Below are 24,229 nucleotides of genomic sequence, written 5' to 3'. Positions count from 1 at the left end.
TGCTCACTTGTCCTATTTAAAATGACCTTTTTTCAGTGAATCGAGCTAATAAAATTTAGGTCATCACAAATTTAGTCAGTGGACAAGTATGCCTTTGAGACTTTCTTGATTCAAAGACTTTTCCTCATAACTCTTGATACCATGCCTAGTCTTTTTATGATAATTTTAAGGTGTGTGACAGTCATAGTGAAGGTCAATACTTAAAAGTCCTGGATTTTTGTAGAATACTTAGGTAATTGTCTATTAGAAATAATGGCCACCTTCTTTTCACCTCAGACTGACATTTATCAGTATTCCTGTAGGAAGGATGATACGCAGCCCCACTGGGAACTTAAGTATGTCCTGTCAAACAGAACGCGCATATTTTCTTAAACAATATTTGAGCACTGATTTACCACAGTAAATCCTCAGAGGTAGTTTATATGTCTTCTATTAATCTAACCAATACTAGTTAAAAGGTCTGCCTCTGTTGTCCATGATCACAAAGTCAGATTTTATGGCCATGATAGATGTGTGCATGACCACTTTCATCCTTTTATCCATTCATATACTATTTTTTTTTTCTAGTTCTTGGCAGAACCTTTGTATGTAACAGGAAACAACTACCCAATTTTCTTGTTAGCAGCTAAAACACCACAGACAAACCTGGCAATACGTCACACTTTCCTTTGCTGACTGTCTGGCTATTTTGGCTACAATTTGCCAGTCTGTCTCAGATATGACTTCTATTACTATTTTCATGACCCAGGTCTTTGCTAAATTACACAGAAAATCCTGAAAAGCTTTTAAATAGCTTTGTTGCTTCTCTCAATAAAGAGACCACATGGAATGAAGACTAACACTGCTGTTCTTCCCATCTGTTGGTTGTTGTTTCTTGCCTCAAGGGTTATCTTGTCATAACGGTGTTTGAGAGATGGATCTGCTCTTGGATACATGCACTGACAGTCCCCCATTAAAATCAACTTGCTGAGGTGCCGTACTAGTTTAGCAGTCCAGATTGGTTCACTGCCTCCATTTCCCTCTGTGAAAACCATCTTTCCCACATGAGTTCTAGCAGGCTGTGACAAAAAATCACTTAATCTCCTCTTGAATGAACACACTGAATGCTGTAGCACATACATTCCAGATTTGACATTAGCTGTTGCTGTCCTCTGAAACTATTTCTCCTTCCCAGACCTTTCCTGAAATAGGCACAACAGAACTGGAGGTAACAGTTCAGTAACAATCTGGTTAATACTGTGTTTAAGATAAGATTTCTCCTTGGCCCTACATCTGAGAAAACACTTTTAGCTACAGCATCAGACTAAGTTTATGTTCAAGTTTCCCACATGAGTTCTAGCAGGCTGTGACAAAAATCACTTAATCTCCTCTTGAATGAAGCATCAGACTAAGTTTATGTTCAAGAGATTAGTTACCAAGACCTGAAAATGTTTCATAATTTCTTACATCAGAATGCTTCTGTCCAAATCCCTCCTGTTTCCCGAGAGCCACTGCAACATGATGATGGCCATCTAACCGTGTTTCCTAGTAAAGGTGAAAAATGGCAATGTAAATGAATTTTCCTTACTCTGTTTCCAGCAAAGACTATATAAATGTTTAGAATATGGTTCAGAACAATAGCAGAACATAATTTAAAATACTTTAAAATAATGACATTTAAAAAGCCATAGTTCTTTTTAGCAGTTTTGTTGGAGAGCTCAAGGATGCAGATACATTAAAAAGTTAGCAGGGCTGAACTGGTTACTATAGGTTACCATCATCTCACCCATTTGTAGATATTTATATTCAATTTCGTGACCATTCTTTTACCAGCCCCTTCTAAGTCACAAGCTGTATAACCCATCTTAGCTATCTGATTTCCTATGAGACGAGCTGTGAACTTCTAGGAGGTATTCTGAAAAACAACAACGTAAATGTAAACTTAAATCAATGACTCTTTCACTGTTGGCTTCAGACAGCATGTAACACCACAACTTCAAATTTCTGCCACAGCAGTCTGAGCACTACTCTGTGCAAATACGAATCAATTTTCGTCAAAAATATTTAGATATATAACTATATATTTAGTAATATAAGGTTTTTTATTTAATAGTTTTGTTTAAAAGTGTTTTCCTCTTGAAAGGCTAAGAATTCGTCCTAAACAATTCATTTAAAAAAAAAAAAACCAACCCCACTTATATATACTGTTTCTAAATAATGTTTATTCTGTTTATTCTATAGTCAAGTCATAAACCTGTTGGAGATAGATATATATATATAAATATATATATATAAAATGGGGGAGAATAATGTTTTCCTTGCTTCTTTATCCAAGCATTTTCACATAAATTTCTGCACATTCTAAAATGGAAATCAAGAATAACAAGAATTTTACCTAGACAAATGAATAGTTTAGACCTCAACATTAATCTGAAAATCAGCTAGTAGTCTGGATATTCTCCTGGGAGGTATGACTGAACCTCCAATTTCCACTTCCTTGTGAAATACTCTAACTGCATTATATTATAACATAAAGAAAGCATCATGGTGTCCTTCTATTTCCTCTGACAGCTTGCTGGTTACCATTTTTCCCCCCTTTTAATCTAAGCAATATATCTTCTAAAACAATGCTGTCAGCCCACATTAGGCTTCTCTACAGCTCATCTACTATATAGGATTTTCAAATATTTCAGCTGCAAGGATACCATTTCTGCAATTCCTAAACAGCCCTGTATATAAAAAAAGTGCCAGGATGCTCAGCTCCGATGATTCAACCCGGCTCAGCCAAGACAGCAGCTGCTCTGGTCATGTGTAGCAGCAGCAGAACTATAAGGTTGGGGGACTTTGCAGGCAAAGATGTGGGTGTCTTGGCAGATAGGTGCTGGTGTGGGAGTAGAAATGTGTTTTTACGTTGATCTCTTCAGCACCAAAACTGTGCCTGTTTGACAGATTTAGCCGCCAACTTTGTATCCCTCACCTACTTAAAAACAAAACGTCAAGCTCATGGTGTTTTACCTTTCCACAAAGCACAAGTGAGAAAATGACTATTTCAATTCTGTCTAGATGAGGAGAAGTATTTAATGCACATGAGAAACACTAACAGATCTACAGTGTAAGTGGTATTTCCCACAACTGCAAGAGCTATAGGTGTACTCACTATGAGGTACTTGACTCAAGTTTTCCATTCCTTTTCTAGGGTACAAGACTGAAAATAAGTCAAGCATAAAGAATGCTACCTCAGGTTTGATGAAATCTAACCATTTGTACACATAATGCACATTTCCAAAACTTCCTCAAAAATAAAAGATCATGAAAATTAGATGTTTGATCAAGTGATGCTAAACATTTTATATAGTTCTAGGGTGGCAGGGTTTTGTGTTTGTCTAGACGGAAAAATTACTATATCCAGCTTTTAATCACTTCATTTTTCCCCCTTCTTTCATTTTTTACATGTCCAAGAGGTTAAAGACTGTTCAGAAAACACAGTACAGCGCATTCAGCATTGGCCTACATCTGTAGTCAGAAGTTTGCAAACAACTGTGTTACAGCTTTAAGCTAAACACACAGAAATTTCTTTTTGTGAAGTGAACTTATCTTCGGAGATATTCAAAACCCGCCTGGATGATGTCCTGTGCAACCTGCTCTGGGTGACCCTGCTTGATCAATATGATCAATAAAATTATTTTTTATCAGCTCAAAGCTGTATTTAACAGGCAGCAACTCTTTAGATAACAGGGACCCTGCCCAATGGACAATGAATTCATAAGGTTCCACCTCATCTACTTCATGTATCCTCTGTGGTTACAGAGTTTTCAGCATCTTAAAATAAAACAACAAACTGTGCCCTTCATCTTATCTTTGCTGCTTCATAGAAATGTAAATCTGAACCAAATACAGAAGGGCAAGAGATCCTTCCTGGCCCCTACTAGCAGCCAGCAAAAACCTTAAGGTATGAAGTTAATTAAACATACTGAAACCACAAGAAACAGTGCATCAGCTTGCTTCCCTAGTCATCTGCAGATAATGCTATACCAGCTTTTAAAATGGAAATAGATTGAAATTCCCAATAAGAAATTTCCATTTCTTAACTGGAAATAGATGACTAAACAAAAAGAGAAAGAGGACAATCATACAGAATTCCTCTGAGGTAGAGTTTGTTTTGCTAAGATTCCTCTCTATAAACCAGAAAACATATAACAGATCAAAATCTGTTTTTCTCTGCACAGAACCAAAGCCTTACTAGAGCTGTTCAAGCTACAGGCACACAGAGACTTATAATGACCTCATTTCAAAGGCTCGACAGAATGGTGTGTCTGGGATTCAAATCATTCTGGATTCACTCAACAACAGACAGCTTATGAGGAAACTGCACCTTCCAGCCAGCAGAACTGATTGCTGTTTGAATCCAGTTGGATTAGCTAGACTTAGAAGCAAGAGTTTTCATTCCTATTTATTCCTTACAATACAACAGGATTAATTTCTCTTCCTGAGGGTGAAAGTTGCGTTCCAACAACAATTACTAAATATGTTTCAAATTGACCCAGGTAATCTTAGTTTGAAATTCATATTCTGGATGCAAAGTATTTGCATATAGACAAACCAAGCCAATATCTGTCGTGAAAAAATGCAAACAAACAGTTATTTGTGTAGCAGCAGCAATGCCAGGTGATTCTTAATCCCCGAGTAAGGTTTAGGATAAATTGGTTGCTTCCTTTATAAACTGGTTGTATCCAAAATTGAGGTAGGGACAGAACAGAAATGTCTTATGTCTCACTTAAGGTTCTTTAATGTACATTCCAATAAGAGCTGTCTAGCCATCCTTCCTGATTAACTGTACAAAACTGGGACCAATAAGGGAAGAGTCATGTATACACTTAATATTCTGCAAATCAGTAATTGGTATTTTTTTTTTTTGCACATATCAGATATGCTACAGATATATGTATTACAAATTTATGCTTAATTCTTTAAATTATAAAACTTGTCATAATTGTTATCGATCAACTTCCTTCACTTTTATTAAAATTAACTAGTACTTCATTCTGTAAGTTTATTTTCTTCAAAGGAAGTAAACGGAGCATATAGAATTATAATAATAATAATCATCATCATCATCATCACCACCATCATCATCAGAATAATGACTCAATCCTAAATTAACACTCTGGCACAAACACTGCATCACTCTTCACTGGGCTAGTAAACTTTTAATTATTACTAAACAAATTCACCTTTTTAAAGTGAGGAAAGTGTGCACTGCCTATGTGAATAAGGCATATTTAACACACATAGAAGACATATCTTAAAAGTAAATTTATGGTTTTAATGTATTTTTTTTCTCCTATTCCTTCCAAAACAGCTGGAGGGAATCTGAGTACCAATCTCTAGAGTACTATATGAAAACAAGTGCCTAAAGCTAAACCAATCCATCAAGATCAAAAAAACAAGTGGCTGTTTCTGAGCAACTGCCTTCTATCCAAGCTCAAAAATATATGAGGAGTGGATTTGCTCTGATTCACTAGTACTTCTCTTGACCTTTTAGTCAAGACAGGTATAGGGTGGTAGATATTTTTCTAGTCTTTATACTTTATGTTGCTTTTTTCACATTACTTGGTACTTTCTGAAGGAGGAAAATACTATACCAGTAATATGCAGTCTTACAGGTAATCAATCCTTAATGACTTCTCTTGGGTGACTCTTCCAGATTTCTCAAAATTAGTGTTTTCAGTTAACAAGTTGTTTCAAGAATTTGGCTCAAGGGCAAATAATGAAACAAAAATAGACTTTAAGGAAGAAAATGGGCACAAAATTAAAAGAAACTTGGGAGAAGACAAAAAAGTAAAGTGATGCTTAATTTTAGGCTGGGGATTGGTAACTTAAAAACTAATTTTTTTTTTTCATTTTAATTTTAATAAATGTTGATATTTAAATTAAATTATATCCCAATTGAGCTTGCATTTTAATGAAACTTGATAATAAATGCTTTCTTTTAAATACTACAAACTGCGTCATTGTAAGGGGAACTGGGAAGCGGGAGGGCAAGCATGGAAGAGGAGATATTCCTCAGACAAAAATTAAATTAAGCTTCTAGAGTAATTTCTAAGCAATAAGGAAAAATTAAATACTTATAAAGCATTTAAGTAATACAGGGAGGTACCTACATCATCATCTTCATGCTATTTTAGTCAGTCAAACACAGACATGTCAAAGACCAAAATTAGGAGTTCCGGAAGTCAATCGAAAGAGGTAGATGCTTGCTTGACAATGGTACACAGTTAGCATTAATACAGAAAGCATTCTATTACACGATGCGTCACAGCCTTTCCTAAGATTTTCTTTTGCCAGTCTATAATTTCAACTAGTGAATTTCGCGACATACTCATTTCCTAGAGAGTATAGCAATATCAGTAAGAGGGCTGATTTAGTATGGGTAGACTTTTAAAATAACACAAACCCAAGCGTGGCTAGAAATGCTGAAAGGAATGAACTGTGAAGAAGTCAACTTATGCTACAAGTTAAATGTTACTCATACATTCATTCTTTTTTACTACATGCGCACCATACATGTAGTTTGTGTACTACACAGAACAAACATAGAACAGAAATTTGTTATTTAGACAAGCTCTACTGGAACAGTTTTCTCTAACAAGGTAGATATTTTCAAAATGTAAACACATACTGGAAACTGAGTACTCTTACTAAAAAGTGCACTTGACTATTTTGTGAAATTGCAAAGTATGTATTCTTTGAATTGCTGGTCAGCTACATACCAGCTGCACAAACTTACAGCAGACTGAAACAAGGTGCCCTTTACAGACAATTTTAAAGTCACAACATCTTCTGCATTTCTTTCTTTGTTTTAAGTGGTTGAATGACAGTGCCTCTGGGGTGTAGAGAAATGGTACTGTGATTTAGTTAACTAGTTTTAAAGCTTGGTTTCTTAGGGTAATTAAATAATTTTATATCATTGTATAGGATCATAGAATCACCTAGGTTGGAAAAGACCCTTAAGATTATCAAGTCCAACCATTAACCTAACAATACCAAGTCCACTAAACCATGTCCCTATCAGTTCTTTCTCTCTACACTCCTTCAACTACATTAGATGCTATTGATCATTTCCTACCAAATCTAACAAGACAGGTGTTTCAGTCATAAGTCTCAATAACTTTCAAGAAGGAAAACCAAACAAAAACCCAAACCCAAAACACTCAGAAGTTTGAGCCCAAACTAATGTTCCAATTAAGCAAAAGCAAGTTCTTTTTTTCATCTCTCCATTCCCACAGACAGCAGCCAATCGCACACTGTAACTCCAAACCCACAAAAACACGTATTTCTACCAGCTCGTATGGATGGGCAAGAAGAAAGAAACCCAAAGGAGCTGAAGACACCTCCTTCATTTCAAACATTTAACAAATACACTAAGTAATGAGGTTAGTTAATTACTAGTCCCATTCTAGACCAATGGATGAAGAACTTTAAAATCTTAGACACTGTTCAGAAGTCAGGTCTGAATATGCTTCAGTGAACTTCCTGCATTACCTAGGCTGAATTTCACAGAGTGCAAGAAGTATACTCCAGGAACAGAAAAAATAAAAAGCCATTATAATGAATATATCTCTGGGGTGGTTTTGCAATCACCAAAAATACTTTAAAATGCTGCAGATTTACAGCCTAAGATTTGATTGATATACGTTCAATGTGGTTATACAGAATAAAGGTGTGCAGCTGCAATTAAAAAAAAATAATCAGGTGTGCAATGCAACCATAGGGTGTTGAGACTGTTTATCACTATTGAAAGAGTAAATTTGAATATTTCTTACCTCAAACATCCACTCTTCTTCTTTATCTCCATCCAGAAGCATTGTTGTCTCCTTATACACCTTCCCTATTTCCAGTTGCAATGGGGACACATTAAATTCAATTCTTTGCAAGTTGAAGCCAATTCCAACTCCCACAGCCTTTAAGAAGCTTTCCTTTAAGGCCTAAGACACAGAATAGATGTATTTTATTCATACTGACTGTTTTCAAACTGCTCTATAAACATTACTTCTCAGCAGACACTGCAGACCAAATAAATGTGAGACAAACTACTGTAAATGTGAGAAAAAGTTATCAGTGTTATTAATATCTAGCCTAATTTGCTGCATTATAATGAACATGCAACTGGAATTAGCAAGTGGCACACACAGATATGAACCCTTTACCTTGTTCTGCATACGTGTTTAAAACCAGTCATAAATCCTTTTAGATATGTCAGCTGTTATACGGTTCTCAAAGTTATTCTGACATTAAAAAACCCACTAAAATATAAACTCTATTAAAATATTACATCCACATGAACATGTAACTATAAAAAGTATGTAATTTTACCATAATGAAAATAATAATATATCAAAAGAGAACGTGCAGGTTATAGCATTGCAGTCTTTAAATAGAAAAAAAAGTATTACCCAGTGCCGATGAAACATATCCAGCTGCATCCATTCATTACTCATAGACTTGATTACACCCCACTCTGTTTCAGTAAACTGTCGCTTCATGATACGAAAGAAATTTGGAATTGAGCTACTGCCTATAAATTAGAAAGAGATATTTACAGAAATTTTAGTAGAGTAGTAATAATAAGCAAATAAATTACCTCATGTTATTGCTGTAGAAAAAGCTCACTCGTAAGAAAAAAAAATTATGAACCAACCCTGCTCTACAATCAGAATTTATATAGCCTGAAACAGTGATGCTGATAACAGTTCAGAACACAGTACAAACCCCTCCCATTCCTATAGCAGAATTACTGCATTAAAAATGTGAAATAAAGGTCATAAACATTTTCAGCATTCTCTAAAAAGGAAAGTATTTAACCAGTGCTGATTTTATATACAAAAAATTTATATTCGGCTACAAAAGTAGCATATACAGTCTTTGACATTTGACAGCTTGATCTAGTAACATTTTATAAAACAGCACGCTGTTTGTCAGAATTCATCAAGCTATTCTGCCTCCTGCCCTTGGATGCTGGGATATGAAAGAAACACTAAGCACATGTAGAAAAACAATCTCCCAAATTTATCAAATGCATATTAGGTCTTTTGGATTTATTCTGTAAGAAAAACGGGGGTAGGGAGATGCCCATAACCACAGTAAGAAAGGTGTCAAGGAAAAAAAAACCCAGCAAACCTTCAAATCCTCAGATTAAATTTAAGCCACCACTAAAAATAAGCACAGTTGTGTAGCACTGCAGCAGCTCTTCACGACTACACCACTCTTCTCCACTAGTCTGAATTTACCTTGCAGAAGACAGTGTGGTTCTTTTCAGAAGACCGTGACCTCTCTTTTCAGAAGACTGTGTGGTGATATTCAGCAATGGCATTTCTGTAATAGACTGGAAGCTATGGACCTCACTGCACACTTGGTTAATCACCCATGGCCTTTATCATTAATCAGCATACCATGCAATCTGTCCAACAGGGCTTACAGCTGGCTAAACAGACAATGGCAGAAAGCAATCTATTTTCTTTAGTAGGGATAATAAAAATCTGGATAGAGACAATTCCACATATTGAGACCATTTTTTTTTCACCAGTTATGCAGTGTTCATATTAAAGAGAAAATATAAGTCATCTTAAATCCAAAACATAGTCTCTCCTCCCAATACCACGCTACTTTTAAGAACCCACCACTAAATAACTGCTTCATGAAGATGCAGATTCTAACCCTAGCTCTGCCACCGATTCTGTGAGTGACTATGGGCAAGGAACTTCTCTTTTCTACACATCTTAAAACCAGGAATAAGGGTATTAACCCTTCTCCAATAAAGTGGTTGTCTTCTAACGGGCATCTAAGCACTATATAAAAAGAGGTATTGGCATCAGATAATTGATCTGAAGGAACTATGTCACACTAAAGCACACATTCAGGTTTTCTGACAATTTCAAGATCACACTGCAAACCGTAACCTGACATACTGTACACATCACACAAGACATGGCAGTGACATTTCAGAGATGCCCTCTATTTCATTTATAGACTAAAGTGAAAGAAACATGTTAAGACAGAAATTTTGTTGACAGTTAATGGAATGATCCAGAGCGATCCAGAGCTAACTTTCCTCTCTGAAGAAAATTATGATACTGAAAAAGAAAGCAGCCACCATGTCAAGTATGCTTTGATGGATTACCAAGGCAAATGAAATGTTCTTCTACTTAGACAATCCAGCTTCCCTGAAGCAATTAAAAATAAGAAAGAAATTTGTTCAGCTTGGAGAAAGGTTATCTTTCATTTCTCTGAGTTTCTATGGCCCATTTTATGATCAAATAACTGTGTTAACACCTGCTCCAAACAATCCACTTTTTTTTTCCCCCCCCTCTTCTCTGGAGTATTTAAGACAACAGTGGGGAGGCACCAGCCTCTTCAGGTGATTCAAACTACACAACATTCAAGATGTCCTGGTGTACCCTTCCTCCTCCATTACTTTCAGAGAGTTCTCCTGCTTTCAGTAACCCAGGGCTACTCGCACTACCAGAGAAGACTATCCAAGACTCTCCACACTACACTACCTTCAGCTCCTAGAAGGCCTATAAATGCCTCCTGCATCATCGGTCCTTGCGCTATTCAAACCTTAGCACGCATGGTGAATACACTTGATACTTAAACTGTTTAGTATACCAAATTTATATCAAACTCATACGCTACTGCCTTTTCACTCCTGGCTTACCCCAGGACAAAAAAGACCTTTTTTGTGTACTTCAGCTGTTCAGCTGCCCTTCTTGATGCTTATTTTCAAATTTACACAGTACTTACCCCCCCATTCCAGCCATCTGTCACATCCCTCCTCTGAAAAGCTCAGTGTGCTGGTTTTGGCTGGGATAGGGTTAATTTTCTTTATAGTCCCTAGTACGGAGGATCTGTGCGGAAAACAGTGTTGATTGATAACCCAGGGATGTTTTCATTACTGCTGAGCAGGGCTTACACAGAGCCAAGGCCTTTTCTGCTCTTCACCCCACCCCACCAGTGAGGAGGGTGGGGGTGCACAAGAAGCTGCGAGGGGGCACAGCCAGGACAGCTGACCTCAACAGGCCAAAGGGATATCCCAGACCATATGACATCATGCTCAGCAATAAAAGCTGGGGGAAGAAGAAAGAGGGGGAATGTTCGGAGTGATGGCGTCTATCTTCACAAGTAACCGGTACACATGATGAAGCCCTGCTTTCCTGGAGATGGCTGAGCACCTGCCTGATGATGGGAAGGAGGGAATGAATTCCTTGCTTTTGCTTTACCTATTAAACTGTCTATCTCAACTCACGAGTTTTCATAATACAGCACAGTTGCTTTGCTCTAAGGAATGGATTAGATTAGAGAAGCCAGGACTACTATTCTCCACAAATTACTAGCAGTACCACAGTCTGCCTAGCCCATTTCTCCACATTTTCTTGTATATCACAGAAAGACAGATTCACAGGATCATGGAAAAATTCAGCCTGGAAAGGACCTCTGGAGACCACCTGGTCCAATCTTCTGTTGAAAATAGAGCCTTGTGTCAGGTTACTCATGGCCCTGTCAAGCAGAATCTTTCATCCTTTCTCTGGGCAATTTATTCCAGTGTTTTACTGTTCTCATGGTAAAGAATTGTTTTCTTTTATCCACACAGAATTTTCGCTGAAGCAACCCAAGTATTTTTCCTCCTACGTTTACTGCCTGTATTCTTCTCTCAGAGAAGTTTACCAAAAATGTTTAGTGCTTTTCGTAATCTCAAAGCCTACTCTGTAAAATTTAAGCAAAGAAAGAAAAAATGTGCCCCAATATTTTAATGATTTTCATGAAGCCACAATATTTTCTACAAGGAAAATATAAAGACCACGTAACAGAATACAAAAGAAACTGGAATGCAAGTTGGAACTCTGATAGGAAATAAAGGCAAGACAAAGAAGTATTTACAAGGTTTATCAACCTGACATATTATTCTTAAAAGTACTTTTAAAAATTTCAGAGGATCTTCCCCAAGACTTGTAAAGTATTCCCCACAAAAAATGACATTAACATGATAAACATTCTCCTAAACATAGTCAGATTTTGGCTTTACCTTCAGACTTTTATTAACTAGCTGAAAATGTCAACTTAGTATCTGCACTTCATGTGCAGCGGTTTCTTCTTCTCTACAAGATTATGCCAATTTTCTAAGAGAAATTTGGCTGCAGTGTACATGTATGCATTTATGCAGGTGGAATTCTGATACATAAATGCCCTAAAATCCTTAATGCATGCAAACATTAATATTTTTCTAAGAGCAACTTCTAAGAAAATTCTCTAAAAAAGATCTATGAACTGGAGAAGCATGATAAAAATGAACTGACAGTAAAAACTTGAAAAACAGATTCTCTAAGGGAACAAATGTTTTTATTGTAATGCACTCATGTAATACAAATACTTTCAAGAATACTTTGTCTTTATGTTTTCAATGAACAATGATAAGGCCAGACAGTCATTGAAACTTAGGTAATTGTGCTAATGTTTCTTACTTAACTCACAGCAGCAAGTAAGAAGGATTCCTTTAAGATATGCCTATGCAGGTTGTAGAAAACTGCACATCTGATCTCTCCGTGCTTGCAAACATCCATCCACTAAGAAGCTCCAGAGCAGACCCCACACAAATGGGTTCACACAGTACTGAGCCCTTGCTAATACAATCCAGCACTCCCTTCCTAGCGTTCAGGGTTATTCAAAAAAGCCCTCAAACACTGACCCGAAAAATTAGCTGTGGATACAACTATGTGGAAAAAATTCAATTGGAATGCTCAAAACTGCATTTCAAATATTCCTTCTTGTAAGTCACGCTTACAGCTTCTGAAGAATCAGAACTTGGATTCTGATTCCAATAGATCCAATATACTTACAGTAATCTTGTCCACCTCAGTCGCAAAGTGAGATTCCTGTAACTCACAATGTGTGCACTTCAGAAAAAATATTTATGTATGTAAATTACTTATTTAAATTGGTGAGCACCAGGAAATTGCATACGATTTTTCTGGTTGGTCAAGCATATACACTAGGTGGGGGTTCATCACTGAAACTGAATGAGTTCAATTTTGTGATTTTAGGAATACAGAAGAGAGATAAGACATGTTTTCATAGGAGATTTGAAAGATAACTGGAGTTTGAAGCAGAGAGAATCAGGAAGCTTGTTCCACCGATTCCTTATGATTAATGGGAAAAGACACATATCCCCATCAACTATTAAAACTCTTTGAAAAAACAGCCACTCACCTCTTGCTGGTTTTCTCTAAGAGAAGAAAAATTGTGATGGGAGCAGATCTATGAAAATGCTGGATAAAAGGTCTCAAAAAAAAAAAAGAAATGAGAAAAATGTTGATTTAGATTCTATAGGGATTTGAGAGAGTGCATTTCAGCAGACAGAAAAACGGAGGCAATGGCACGAAAGTTATTAACGTGACAAGAGGGTGGGAAGGGAAGGATGAGATTTTTGAATTAAACATGAAACTAAACTTGCCTGGGTCGAGGGTATTAATGAAAATAAGCTCCGCTGTGACTGAGAGTTTTCTTGCTTTGAAACTGAACATATCTATTACTGTAAGTATTCTGTCAAAACTCTAACAATATCTCTTTTCACAATTACCCTCTATTGATACCTTAAAAATAAGATTTTTATTTAGTATAGAAGCCCAATCATAAAAATGTTATTAATAAAAGAGGCTTTTTCTTTTCAGAAATGCATATATCCATTCAGTCATCAACCAAATAACTTCACTATAAACATTATGAAATTCTAAGTTAACAGCTTCAAATTTTGAATGTGGTAATTCCTGGCAACGTAAACTCTAAAACTATTTCCAGAGCTTTGTATAAATCCTTCTTACTTGCCTATGCCACTTAATTTCCTAACTTACAGCTAATATACTGTTCAAAATTTATATAGCTTCTTTTCGAGAGAAACTGAGAAACAAACTTTAATTCTTTTTAATACTGAGCAGAATTATATCATCCCTTCTCTCTCATTTGTATATGTTTTTATAGTTCACTCCTTTTCTCACCTTTACACAAACCATTGCACATTCATTCTTTTTGCATTTGTTCATAATAGCTAAAATTCCAAAAATGTTTCTCTAGGCTATTGCAAACTCCACACTTGAAAATTTTTTGTTACAGAGCATGACAGTATCTAAATTTTGGAAACAGGTTTTGTTTTTACATTGGATCATCTTGCTGAAAAGCAAGAGAGTCAACTAGGAAACTCTAATTAAAGTTCAAGCAAAACAAATAACCAAACTATAGCTTCTTTTCATAATATTTTCATGACAATTTGTCCTAGTATCTGATTGCCTAACAAATACAAACCTATATGTTTGTTTGCATTAGAACAAAACTGGCTGGATGGTTTAGCTATTCAGCATCTAAAAGTCCTTTTTCCCTAGAATATGTACAGCTCTGCCTCCTTCCCATAATGTTCATTAACTTGCTTCTTAGGGAACAGTAGCCAACAGAGGAAAGGCATCCAGCAAATCTCTGACCAGTTCCTCCAGTTGGTGTCTAAATTAGTTTGATATTCACAAGAGAAGCTAGTGGTTTTATCCTTGAGACCAAGATATATTGCCATTGGTTTTTCTTGAATCTACAGACACTTAAGCGTCACTCAGCTATCACATCATAATGCAGATTTGAAACCAGATTAGCTCACAGAACAAATTAAATGTAAAATTAACACAGCTGGGAAGGCAATCGATTTCTTACCTATATGTAGCTATTATGCCCTGCTAATAAACTTTAAAGCACATTAGATACTTAAAAATATCATCTGAGTAATTTCAAAAATTGTCTTCAATGCATTTAAAAAAATAATCTAACCCAAAAGTTAAGTTTCTTCATTAAATTGAAAATAGGCAGTAGTCTGGAAATTTCAGGAAGTATGAGGAGAAGAAATAGGGAGTGATACTGGAAAAGAGGACAATATTAAACCTGGAAAGTAAACATGCTATATACAGATAAGTGTGCACATACATGCATGTGCGTTTTGGATTTTTTTGCACAAACTATTTACATTGAAATATATAATGCCATCTTTTCCACTGCAATGACAACTGGGTATTTTAATAATGTTTTTGTAAATAGTAGGCCGAAAATCTGCTTTGCATTTTCCCTGTAAAACAGCAAAACCTCAGACAAGATATAACAGATTAATTTTAAAAAGATGTAGGAGTGAAGAATAAGAACGCATACTATATTCCCTAGTCCTGTTTGTGAAAATGCTTTAGAAGTAATAAAGAAATACCGGGTAATTCTTCCCCATTTTTCTACCTGATAAAAAAGCCAAACAAGCTGCATTTGAAGTAAAAGACAATCAGAATTAAGATCCATGTAAACCATGATGCTATAAACAGTGAAGATTACTATCCATAGGGCTAATACAGAAATCTTTATACTGGTGTTTTGTTTACACTGTTACAAACATCAGGTCAAGTGTAAGTCAGCTTCAGTAACACAACGTGCACTTAACAAAGGTAGTAACTGTCCTGTTACACCTCAAGTTATTAAAACCTTGACATGCCTTCTCAGAAATAGTGAGCAGAGGAGATGACTGACCTTCCTCACTTCAGTTTTTACCAGTTTTACAGTCTTCAAATTGTTTTGGTCAGATACAAATTAACTAGCTTATATTGTGGTCTATATCCAAAACTATGGACATTGACAGCTAAAGATTACTACTACTGCCAGCTATTGATCAACTAATCCCCTGAAAAAAAAACAACCCCACCAACCAAAAAAACCCAAACCCCAGGATGCTAACAGGCTCTTAACTGCCTTGAACTGCATGAAAGGAAGAGGTCAGTGATGAAGAACTAATACCTAATCAATACGTATCAATTCACTTTCAGATGGCAAATGGGCCTAGTGACAATGTGAACCACGCGACCTAGCAAAACAGGCAACTGAAGAATGAACAGATCAATATACTTACTAATATGAAACACAGGCTAGCTATAAATCCTGCAAACTAACAAACTGTATAGGATGAATAAGTTGTGAGTCCTGGACTCTTGGGCTGACAATCCTTTTGGTGTAGGACACAAGCCATATTTGATCACATTTTACTATCTCTAAAGGAAACCAAAGTAAACTGATACAGAGAAAAACATTCTTCTGCAATAGATGCCCAAGTTCTAATTGTTTATTAATACCAACTAACCCTTGTACAGATGTTTAGAAACTGACACCACAGGACAAATAATTAGCTAGATAAATGACTAACTTAGAAGAACCAAATAGAAAATTAACAAAGCATGTTTTTTAAATCTATTAGCTCACACAGCTTTAGTGTGGATTGGAAATTGGGTTTGCATTCTGTGACCTCGCCAGTTCCTGACATTATCCTGCAATTCTCCCAGTGATACATATATTAAAAATCCATTCTCATCATGTAACTACTGATGATACATTTTATCTTGGTGTACCTCAGAGAAGCAGCTTCAAAATGTCAGAAAATTTGAGGTTGCATCCTTTGAATTACTCAACATTTCCCAGATCGTAAAAATGGAGAAGTCATAAAAAGACTGACATAATTTGATAATGTTTGATATTTTCTCTGCAGCTAGGATAGTTAAGTCTTTGCAATATTAGAGAAACTGCTAATGTTTCAATCCCATGATTGGGTCTAACAGCAGTGATGAATATTTAGGCAAGCTGCCCTGATAGTCAATGTTAAACAAAAGAAAGTAAAGAATCTTAATGGATTAGATAGCTCTACCTCTAAAACTGCACTGGAGAAATAGCAATTTTGACACAGGTATGGCTTGGATAAAAAAAAAAACTGAAGAAAAGTCACAAGCTATTAACCAGATACGTCACATCTGATCAATTTACAGACAGGTAGCACGTGGTCTGCAACAGATATGGGTTTGATCATTTGTTCTGAAAATACAAAAAATACCAGGTCCTCTCAAATTTTGTTTGGACTCTACAATGCTTTTACATGTTCTTTCTATGGTAAACATACAACTTGAATATATACTTGCCATTGAAGAGTTTACCGACAGAATCACACCTGGGTGCAAGTGCATGGTTTTAGTCTGCAGTAGAGCTACAAGAGTAGAGAAAATAAAAGTATTTAAAATACACGGGGTCTTAATCACTAAGATGATTCAGGAACCCCAAATTCTTTTAATGAAATGTACTTACTTACAACTAAAGAGTAATAGTAAAAAAAGATAACGAGCAATGATAAAATAAGAAACCCTTTCTTAACTTGTCTATGTCAATGGTTATACCTTTCACTTGCTTAAGCTCTTTCCAAGAGGTTGTATGACCACAGCTAGCAGAGCTCTAGCTAGCCACAGTATTTCAGCAAAAAGGTAAATTACCCCATGAAAATGGCATTTTAATCAGTTTTCCATTATAGAATGTATCAAGCAGTTAAAGCAATCATTCAATTTTGTCAGAACAGCAGGAACTCTACTTCCTTTCAACACTTGTGAGGTTACAAAGCATCATACTAAAAATAGACACAAAACTCCAAAATCTAAATAAACATAAAAATATTTTCTTTTATAAATCCATTATGCTTGTGAGTTGTGAGGACACAACTACAGATGTAAAAAAAAAAAAAAAAAGTTAAACCTGTTCGGATCTCTTTAAGGATAACAGACATTTGGGAACATAGCATGTTTTAATGGAGCTAGATACCTTCTTCTGTTACTCTAAAAAACCAACAAAAACCTCAAGATGTTGCTAGTGCAATAGCACCCACATATAAGTGCCTGACCATCTATAGCCTTAAAATAGTACTACCAAGCCACCAGATCTCTCAAACATTTTATTACCTTTTATGAAATAATGTACTAGAGGGCCTTTCTGCACATAAAGATTATATTGACTGAAAGCTTTGACAAGCAATCCTTTGCTTAAAAATAAATATTTTTAATAAAATTTACCATTTAATACCATCTACTATTCCCAGAAAACTGACAAGGAAAAGCCCACTGGCAACCCAATATCAAAACTGGATCATTTTGCATCTCCAGTGAAATCAGATTCACTCTCATACTATACAATATACATGTGTGTGTACATATATGCACACACATATTCATACATGTATATAAAAAAGCATATATGTATATACATACACATAAGTACTAGTGTGCATGTGTGTGTGTGTGTATATATATATATATATGCGCTGCTGTAAGATGCATAGACAGAGATTCCAGCACAAGGGGATGACACCCAGTTTTATCTTTGCATTGAATCAGATGTACTGCAAAACAACATCACCCACATGGTATTGCTAACAGTTGCTACTGAACCATAAAATTATTGAGATATAATAGTAGCAGGAAAGGGTAGGTACTTTAGTGAAAAAGTGAGTATAGGAAGAATATTCCCATCTCTAAGAAATTAGTACCACTGCAGAACCTGGGAGTGCACTGGGTTCACCTTGGTACTTGGTATATAAATGTTATATGTCCAATATAAAAAATATGTATGTCCCATATAAAAGAGGGGGAAAGAAGCCAAATCGCAGTACCTACGTCATCTTCCACATGAATTTGACTACATGATTCACACTTCCTAGCACCTCCTTGATTTGCCTAATGCATTTTTTTTTTCCCCCTAGGAAGCTCCGTGACCTTAGAAAGCACAAGCTGAATCAGATTGAGCTGGTTTCTCTGAAAGAGTCAGATGAGAGATGTCTCTTCTAAATTTGATGTTTGGTGTGGAAGTGGTCCTCAGTATTGAGACACATACACTCTGGAACTATGTCCTTTCACATCGTGATACCGTACTGCACTAATGAAGCCACTGAACAGAGTTCCTTGTGATGGCAGAAGTCAGGACACTGCTCAGAAGCCAGAACATGAAACTCACAGCCAGATGCAGTTAAAATGTCCCTAATCATTTTCACACTTAAAACATGCCCACTTCTGTGTATACACTGTCCTTCCCTCTTTTCCCCCTTCAAAATGAAGTCCAAAAACCCCCATGAAGTAACAGAAGAAGAATTAGTGTTTTAAATTTGCAAACTGATCTCTGCTATAGAACAGTGAGAGTAACCATATAAGAACATGCTTTAAAAAAACCAAACCCTTGTAAAGCCATTTTATTTGGCTTGCCAGCAACGGAAAGACTGTTTGGCTCGCTTGACAGCTAAAATGCAGCACGTTTTGTTTGGTCTTCCCACAGAGGGAAGACAGCAGTCATCTTGTCATTCAGTATGTTGGCCCCCCGCATCCTTCCCCATCAACACACAAATCTACTTCTGCACAGCTCCAGTCCAGCCACTGCAGAAGCTGTCTTTAATCCAGCCACCAGGCTATACAAGAAAAGATGCAAGAGGACGATGAATGTGATAAATCATGAACTTCAATGATCCAGTCACCTGAATCAGTTGTATCTACTCTTGTAGATACTATTCTCCAAACGTTTGCTATGTTTTTATTAAATTGTTTTTTGCTAGGAAAAAGATCTACATATTTAATACAAATGCCAACAATTATGATGGACAGACAGGAAAACTAGACAGGGCAAGTAACAATTTTTTAATGAACTGCAAGACTGGATTTTCCATCAAAATGCAACATGGCACATAACAGGCATGAAAGCCTAGAACTTACAGCACCAACCCAATACAAGGCAAGGAAACAGCTACTTCCAGAACTAGCAAGCGTCTCCTGGTTCTAAACTTTCCTGAAAACCTGACATGACAACAGCAACCTGTCACCTTTAGTAAGGAAATATAAAAATATTTGCCTTGTTAAAAATCAAAATTTCTTTTAGAAAGGAAATATGTCAGGGAAATCCATCTGAGGCTATTTTTTTACAGTTACTGAGGGGAGATGTTAAATACTGAAGATAAGTTTCTATGAATTTATAACTCTAAAAATCTGCAAATCTGTCACTAAAACTTTGTCTCCCAACCTTGAAACTGGCTCCAACCAAATAAGCTTTTGACAACACATATTAAAGACAGCTTCTATTTTCCAATTCTTGCCAGAAATATACCTATACCTGTATCTGTAGAGCTGAAGCTATTGGAAATGGGCAGTGTTAGCAAGAAACTCCTCAAGAAGCAAGTTCTTAATACCTACATAATAATTACTTAATCTTGGTCCTCCCATCTCATCTTTCTGACAGACTTAATTTGGAAAGCCAAAGTTAACTGCCATTAGTGTGGGTTTTAGTTTTGTTAAAAAAAAAAAAAAGAAAATTATAAATTAAGTTCTATTTAGTCCATTATTTTGAATATATAACTTAATTTTTCAAATGACCAGTAAAGGAATAAATTGTGATTACTGTAAATTCAGTGTGCAGAAAAGATACTTCAGGAAAAAAAACCAAAAACCCACACACCAAACTAGACAAGCATTCTTACACTTTCTCTTTGTTCCACCTCTTATTTTTACTAAAAGTTCCTGGTTTAGGTTTTTTGCTTTCTTATTTCTTAATTTATTCCTTATTTTAAACATACCTATTCTCCACAAGTTCATTTTTACTGTTCTACATTTTATTATCAGTTTCTATTTTAATCTAAATGGATTTATGCTTTTCTATTAAAAAAAAAAGCCATAAAGGAGTAAGAGAGGCTTTTTAGAAAGAAACAATTCCCCCTCAAAAAGGACATTCAATCACAATATCAAATTTTCCTTTCACAATTTATCAAGCATTGGTGCTTAAACAATTACCAGAATGTGCAAGTGTTTTTACAAATGTGACGTAATTCCAGGTTAAAACAGTGTTAGAAATGTGACTAAATAAAGCACAATAATGAAACTGCTATATAATATGTATTCTTTAAGAGTATGTTTGAGATGGTTCTTTCTTCCCATTTTCAAATAGAACAAGAACAAATAAATTCCTCCTTGTTCACTTACTGTAAGGGCACATGACCACTATGATTCATTAATTCAACAATGATATTAGTTAGCTGTTTTAATATTACATTTTAAAATGATCTGTTTTCATATTTATGAATTCTGACTTCCTTAATTAGAAGTAAAATTTAACCTAAATCCTTTGTTAATTTCTTTATCCCAAATAGTGCATCTGTTTGGGATATCTGGGATATTTCGTGCATCTATAGCTGTACCATTAGCTAATAATTTGGCAATTATCTCTTGTAGTAAAAGATCACATGCTGTTTGCTGCTATGAGATTTACTGAAATACAACAATAAAAACAAAAACAATTATTAATGTGCCTAACATAAGTTAAAGCACCATAAGAAGGACAAAAGAACTCCAAAGAACAATCTGGTTTGGCATTTCTTTCTAGGTCAAGAAATTCTTATTGAAAAAGCTGAAAAGCAGTAATTAAAAAAGCATTGTAAGTTCAAAAACTTGCATATGGCTGCTAGATAAAAGACATGCCAAGTATCTTAACTATGATGTAGGTGTGCCTAACTCTCCATTTAGTTTATGACTACCAAAAGAAATGGCATAAAGTTTATAACTGGCTGGAGAGAGCGAGCTTTCCTCCACTAGCTAGACTGAAGTATGGTATTCAGCTTCCTCGTGTGGGACTTAGATACTCTGATTCATGTGTAACATCTATAATTTGAAGATCTCTATCATCTCTTGTATTATCTCATCTCAATGAAATAATGAGAATAAAAAGAAAAATGAGTTAAGTTTTGTTTATATTTCTTTGCCTCAGAGAAAAACAGTTTCAAACAGTTAGGTGTTTGCACATAATAGCCTACTCTCTCAAAAAAATGTTTCAGGAAGTATTTTTAGATCAAATTAATTTTCTGCAAAATTCACATGCAGAAAATTTACCCTTTTGTGTCTTTTAATAAAATAAACCTAGCATAAACCTGAAGGATTAATGATAAAAGCTAATTTTACTGCATGTCAAATATTTAATTCTGCAATTATGTTGAGATTGGAGATGTCTGGATCAAAGTAACTGTAACGCAATAGATAAAAAAGATGGCAGGCTGATAATGAAAGTTCAAGAATGAACTGTTAATTTATTTACCTTTGTAATTCCATCTAAGCTAAAAAATTGCATTACTGAAAAGAAATCCACTTGCACAGCAGGAAAGCTCTTAAGCCTAACATCTAAACTTTTTTCAAATGCTCAAAGCAATCTTTGTTAAGCTATAATTATTTCCTGAGTCTCTGAAAATGTTCTACTTTACAGGCCTTAAGTGACTGGTAAATCAACATCCCACACACCACTTAAGCCAAGCTGACACTTGTTGCGAAATTTCTTGTCCATAAGTTAAAAATCAAATACATTCTCACAAGCTCAATTTTTCCACACAAATTAGAAGTACTGTGAGAATCCTTCCCATTTATTTTGTAAAAGGGTTAAAATAAGTTCACATGCATTACCTCTCTTGGCAAATTTTGTTCACAATTACTGCCATTAACATATTTACAGTACAGTGAGCATTTTCCAAAATGATTCAACAGTTCATCTTAAACTGATCTAAAAAGAAGAAAAAAAATCATTGATCTCAGTAATTCTTCAAAAACAACTGAATTGAAAGCCTGATTTAAATCTACAACAGTAACCTGCCAGATAACCAAAAGGCAACGACACACAATACCTAAAGAGAACATTTCCCTCTTCTACCATCACTATATTATTTAGTTAATATCTGAAGAGAGGAAAAAAAAGTGATAAACCACTGCATACCAGTGAAACTTTTGTAGAACTGTCTCTATTTGCACTGTTAAGGAATAGCTTCTGTGTGGCCTGCCTTCATCTTCCAAGAAGGCTATGTCTTGCGATAGTTTCATTTTTCAGATTTTAATAATGCAGCAAAAGTAACATGGAAAGAGGCAGCTTCTTATTTCACATAAGTAAAACAAAAATAGATAGCATAGATTAAGAAGTGACATAAAATGTTTATGTGCACCAGATCTCCTTGTTACATGCTAGCACACAGTTTAATTGCATATTTCTCAAAACTTTCACCTGCATAATACTCTCTTCTATATTTGCACTACATATTTTATTCACTGTTTGAACAATATTTGAATATAAGAACTAGAGTACTGGAGACCTCAATCAAGCTTCTGTTGGATCACATCATAAGATGAAGTACATTGTATTTAAACAAGCATTTGGAAAAAAAAATAAAGAAACCAAACCACAACAAAATAACTACTGCAATGTACTTTGTATGTAGGAAACTCTTTGTCCTTGTAGCTGTTCCAGAGAAAGAGATTTATAGTGGACTTGCTCTCAGAAATATGATGTACTTAGCAACTACAGAGCAAGAGCACCACTCAGTGGAACTATCAGATAAAACAATATTGGTGAAGTCAACGTTATATATTCATAGCACAGCAGTAAAAGCAGTTCCAGGTAATTCTACTAAGATAAAAATCTCTCTCAGAAAAATCTTAGGCGAAAAAAAATGCTAGCTTTAATTCATATTACAGAGACTATAATTTAAAACTCTCTCCTTAATATTGCTTATTTGCCAGCTCACTTTACCATATACTATTACTAAGTTTTCATTACTATCATATTTCTTCTCCAAAAATACAAGTTAAAATTCCAAACAGGAATATGTATGGCCATAAACAAAACCTGTTTAAAATTTGGAACCTGGTGCAGTTTTTATTTAATTCACAAATATTTACATAAAGTTACAAAATGTGGAAACAAATTGCACAACAAGGTGCTGAGACACGACAGTTGTTTCTTATGCATAAGGACAAGCACTGAAGTTCCCTGCTCTCCTTATCAAAATACAGAAAAGATGTATACAAGCGGCTGACAGCTAAATTACTTCAGCACAGACTATGCTAGCTGCGGAACTTCAGACATTGGAAAGGAAAGTCAGAAATTTTGTAACGATGCATTTTTTACTCCTCTGTATACACTGTGAAGATTGCCACCATGAATTCAGATTGTGGATACAGTGACTTGCCCTAATAGCACCCTTTTTCTGTTAACATACACCTAGATATCTGACGAAAGAGGGAGAGGTGGATAAAGTAGTCATAGATAAAGGTGAATAAAGGACCCACATAGGAAAGCCAGAAATTTTGTAACGATGCATTTTTTACTCCTCTGTATACACTGTGAAGATTGCCACCATGAATTCAGATTGTGGATACAGTGACTTGCCCTAATAGCACCCTTTTTCTGTTAACATACACCTAGATATCTGACGAAAGAGGGAGAGGTGGATAAAGTAGTCATAGATAAAGGTGAATAAAGGACCCACATTCAGGAATCATAGAATCGTTTAGGTTGGAAAAGACCTTTAAGATCATCGAGCCCA

The 24,229-nt window shown here is 35.5% G+C and overlaps 1 protein-coding gene across 1 annotated transcript in view; it reads right to left on the bottom strand.

Moving 5' to 3' along the window:
- Positions 1-214: 214 nt before the first annotated feature.
- AASDHPPT (aminoadipate-semialdehyde dehydrogenase-phosphopantetheinyl transferase) overlaps positions 215-24,229 on the bottom strand; it is a 29,904-nt gene continuing 5,889 nt past the window's right edge. The window contains exons 3-6 of the mRNA XM_035898520.1: positions 8,433-8,554; positions 7,803-7,964; positions 1,447-1,524; positions 215-1,181 (exon numbers count right to left, since the gene is read on the bottom strand). Coding sequence (XP_035754413.1) covers positions 1,158-1,181; positions 1,447-1,524; positions 7,803-7,964; positions 8,433-8,554 — 386 coding nt within the window. The 3' untranslated portion in view covers positions 215-1,157. The remainder of the gene's footprint in view (positions 1,182-1,446; positions 1,525-7,802; positions 7,965-8,432; positions 8,555-24,229) is intronic.

The sequence above is a fragment of the Egretta garzetta genome, unplaced genomic scaffold, assembly GCF_000687185.1.
Source record: "Egretta garzetta isolate BGI_Z169 unplaced genomic scaffold, ASM68718v1 scaffold217, whole genome shotgun sequence".
In the NCBI taxonomy this organism is placed as follows: domain Eukaryota; kingdom Metazoa; phylum Chordata; class Aves; order Pelecaniformes; family Ardeidae; genus Egretta; species Egretta garzetta.
This window is presented reverse-complemented; position numbering and strand designations above follow the sequence as displayed.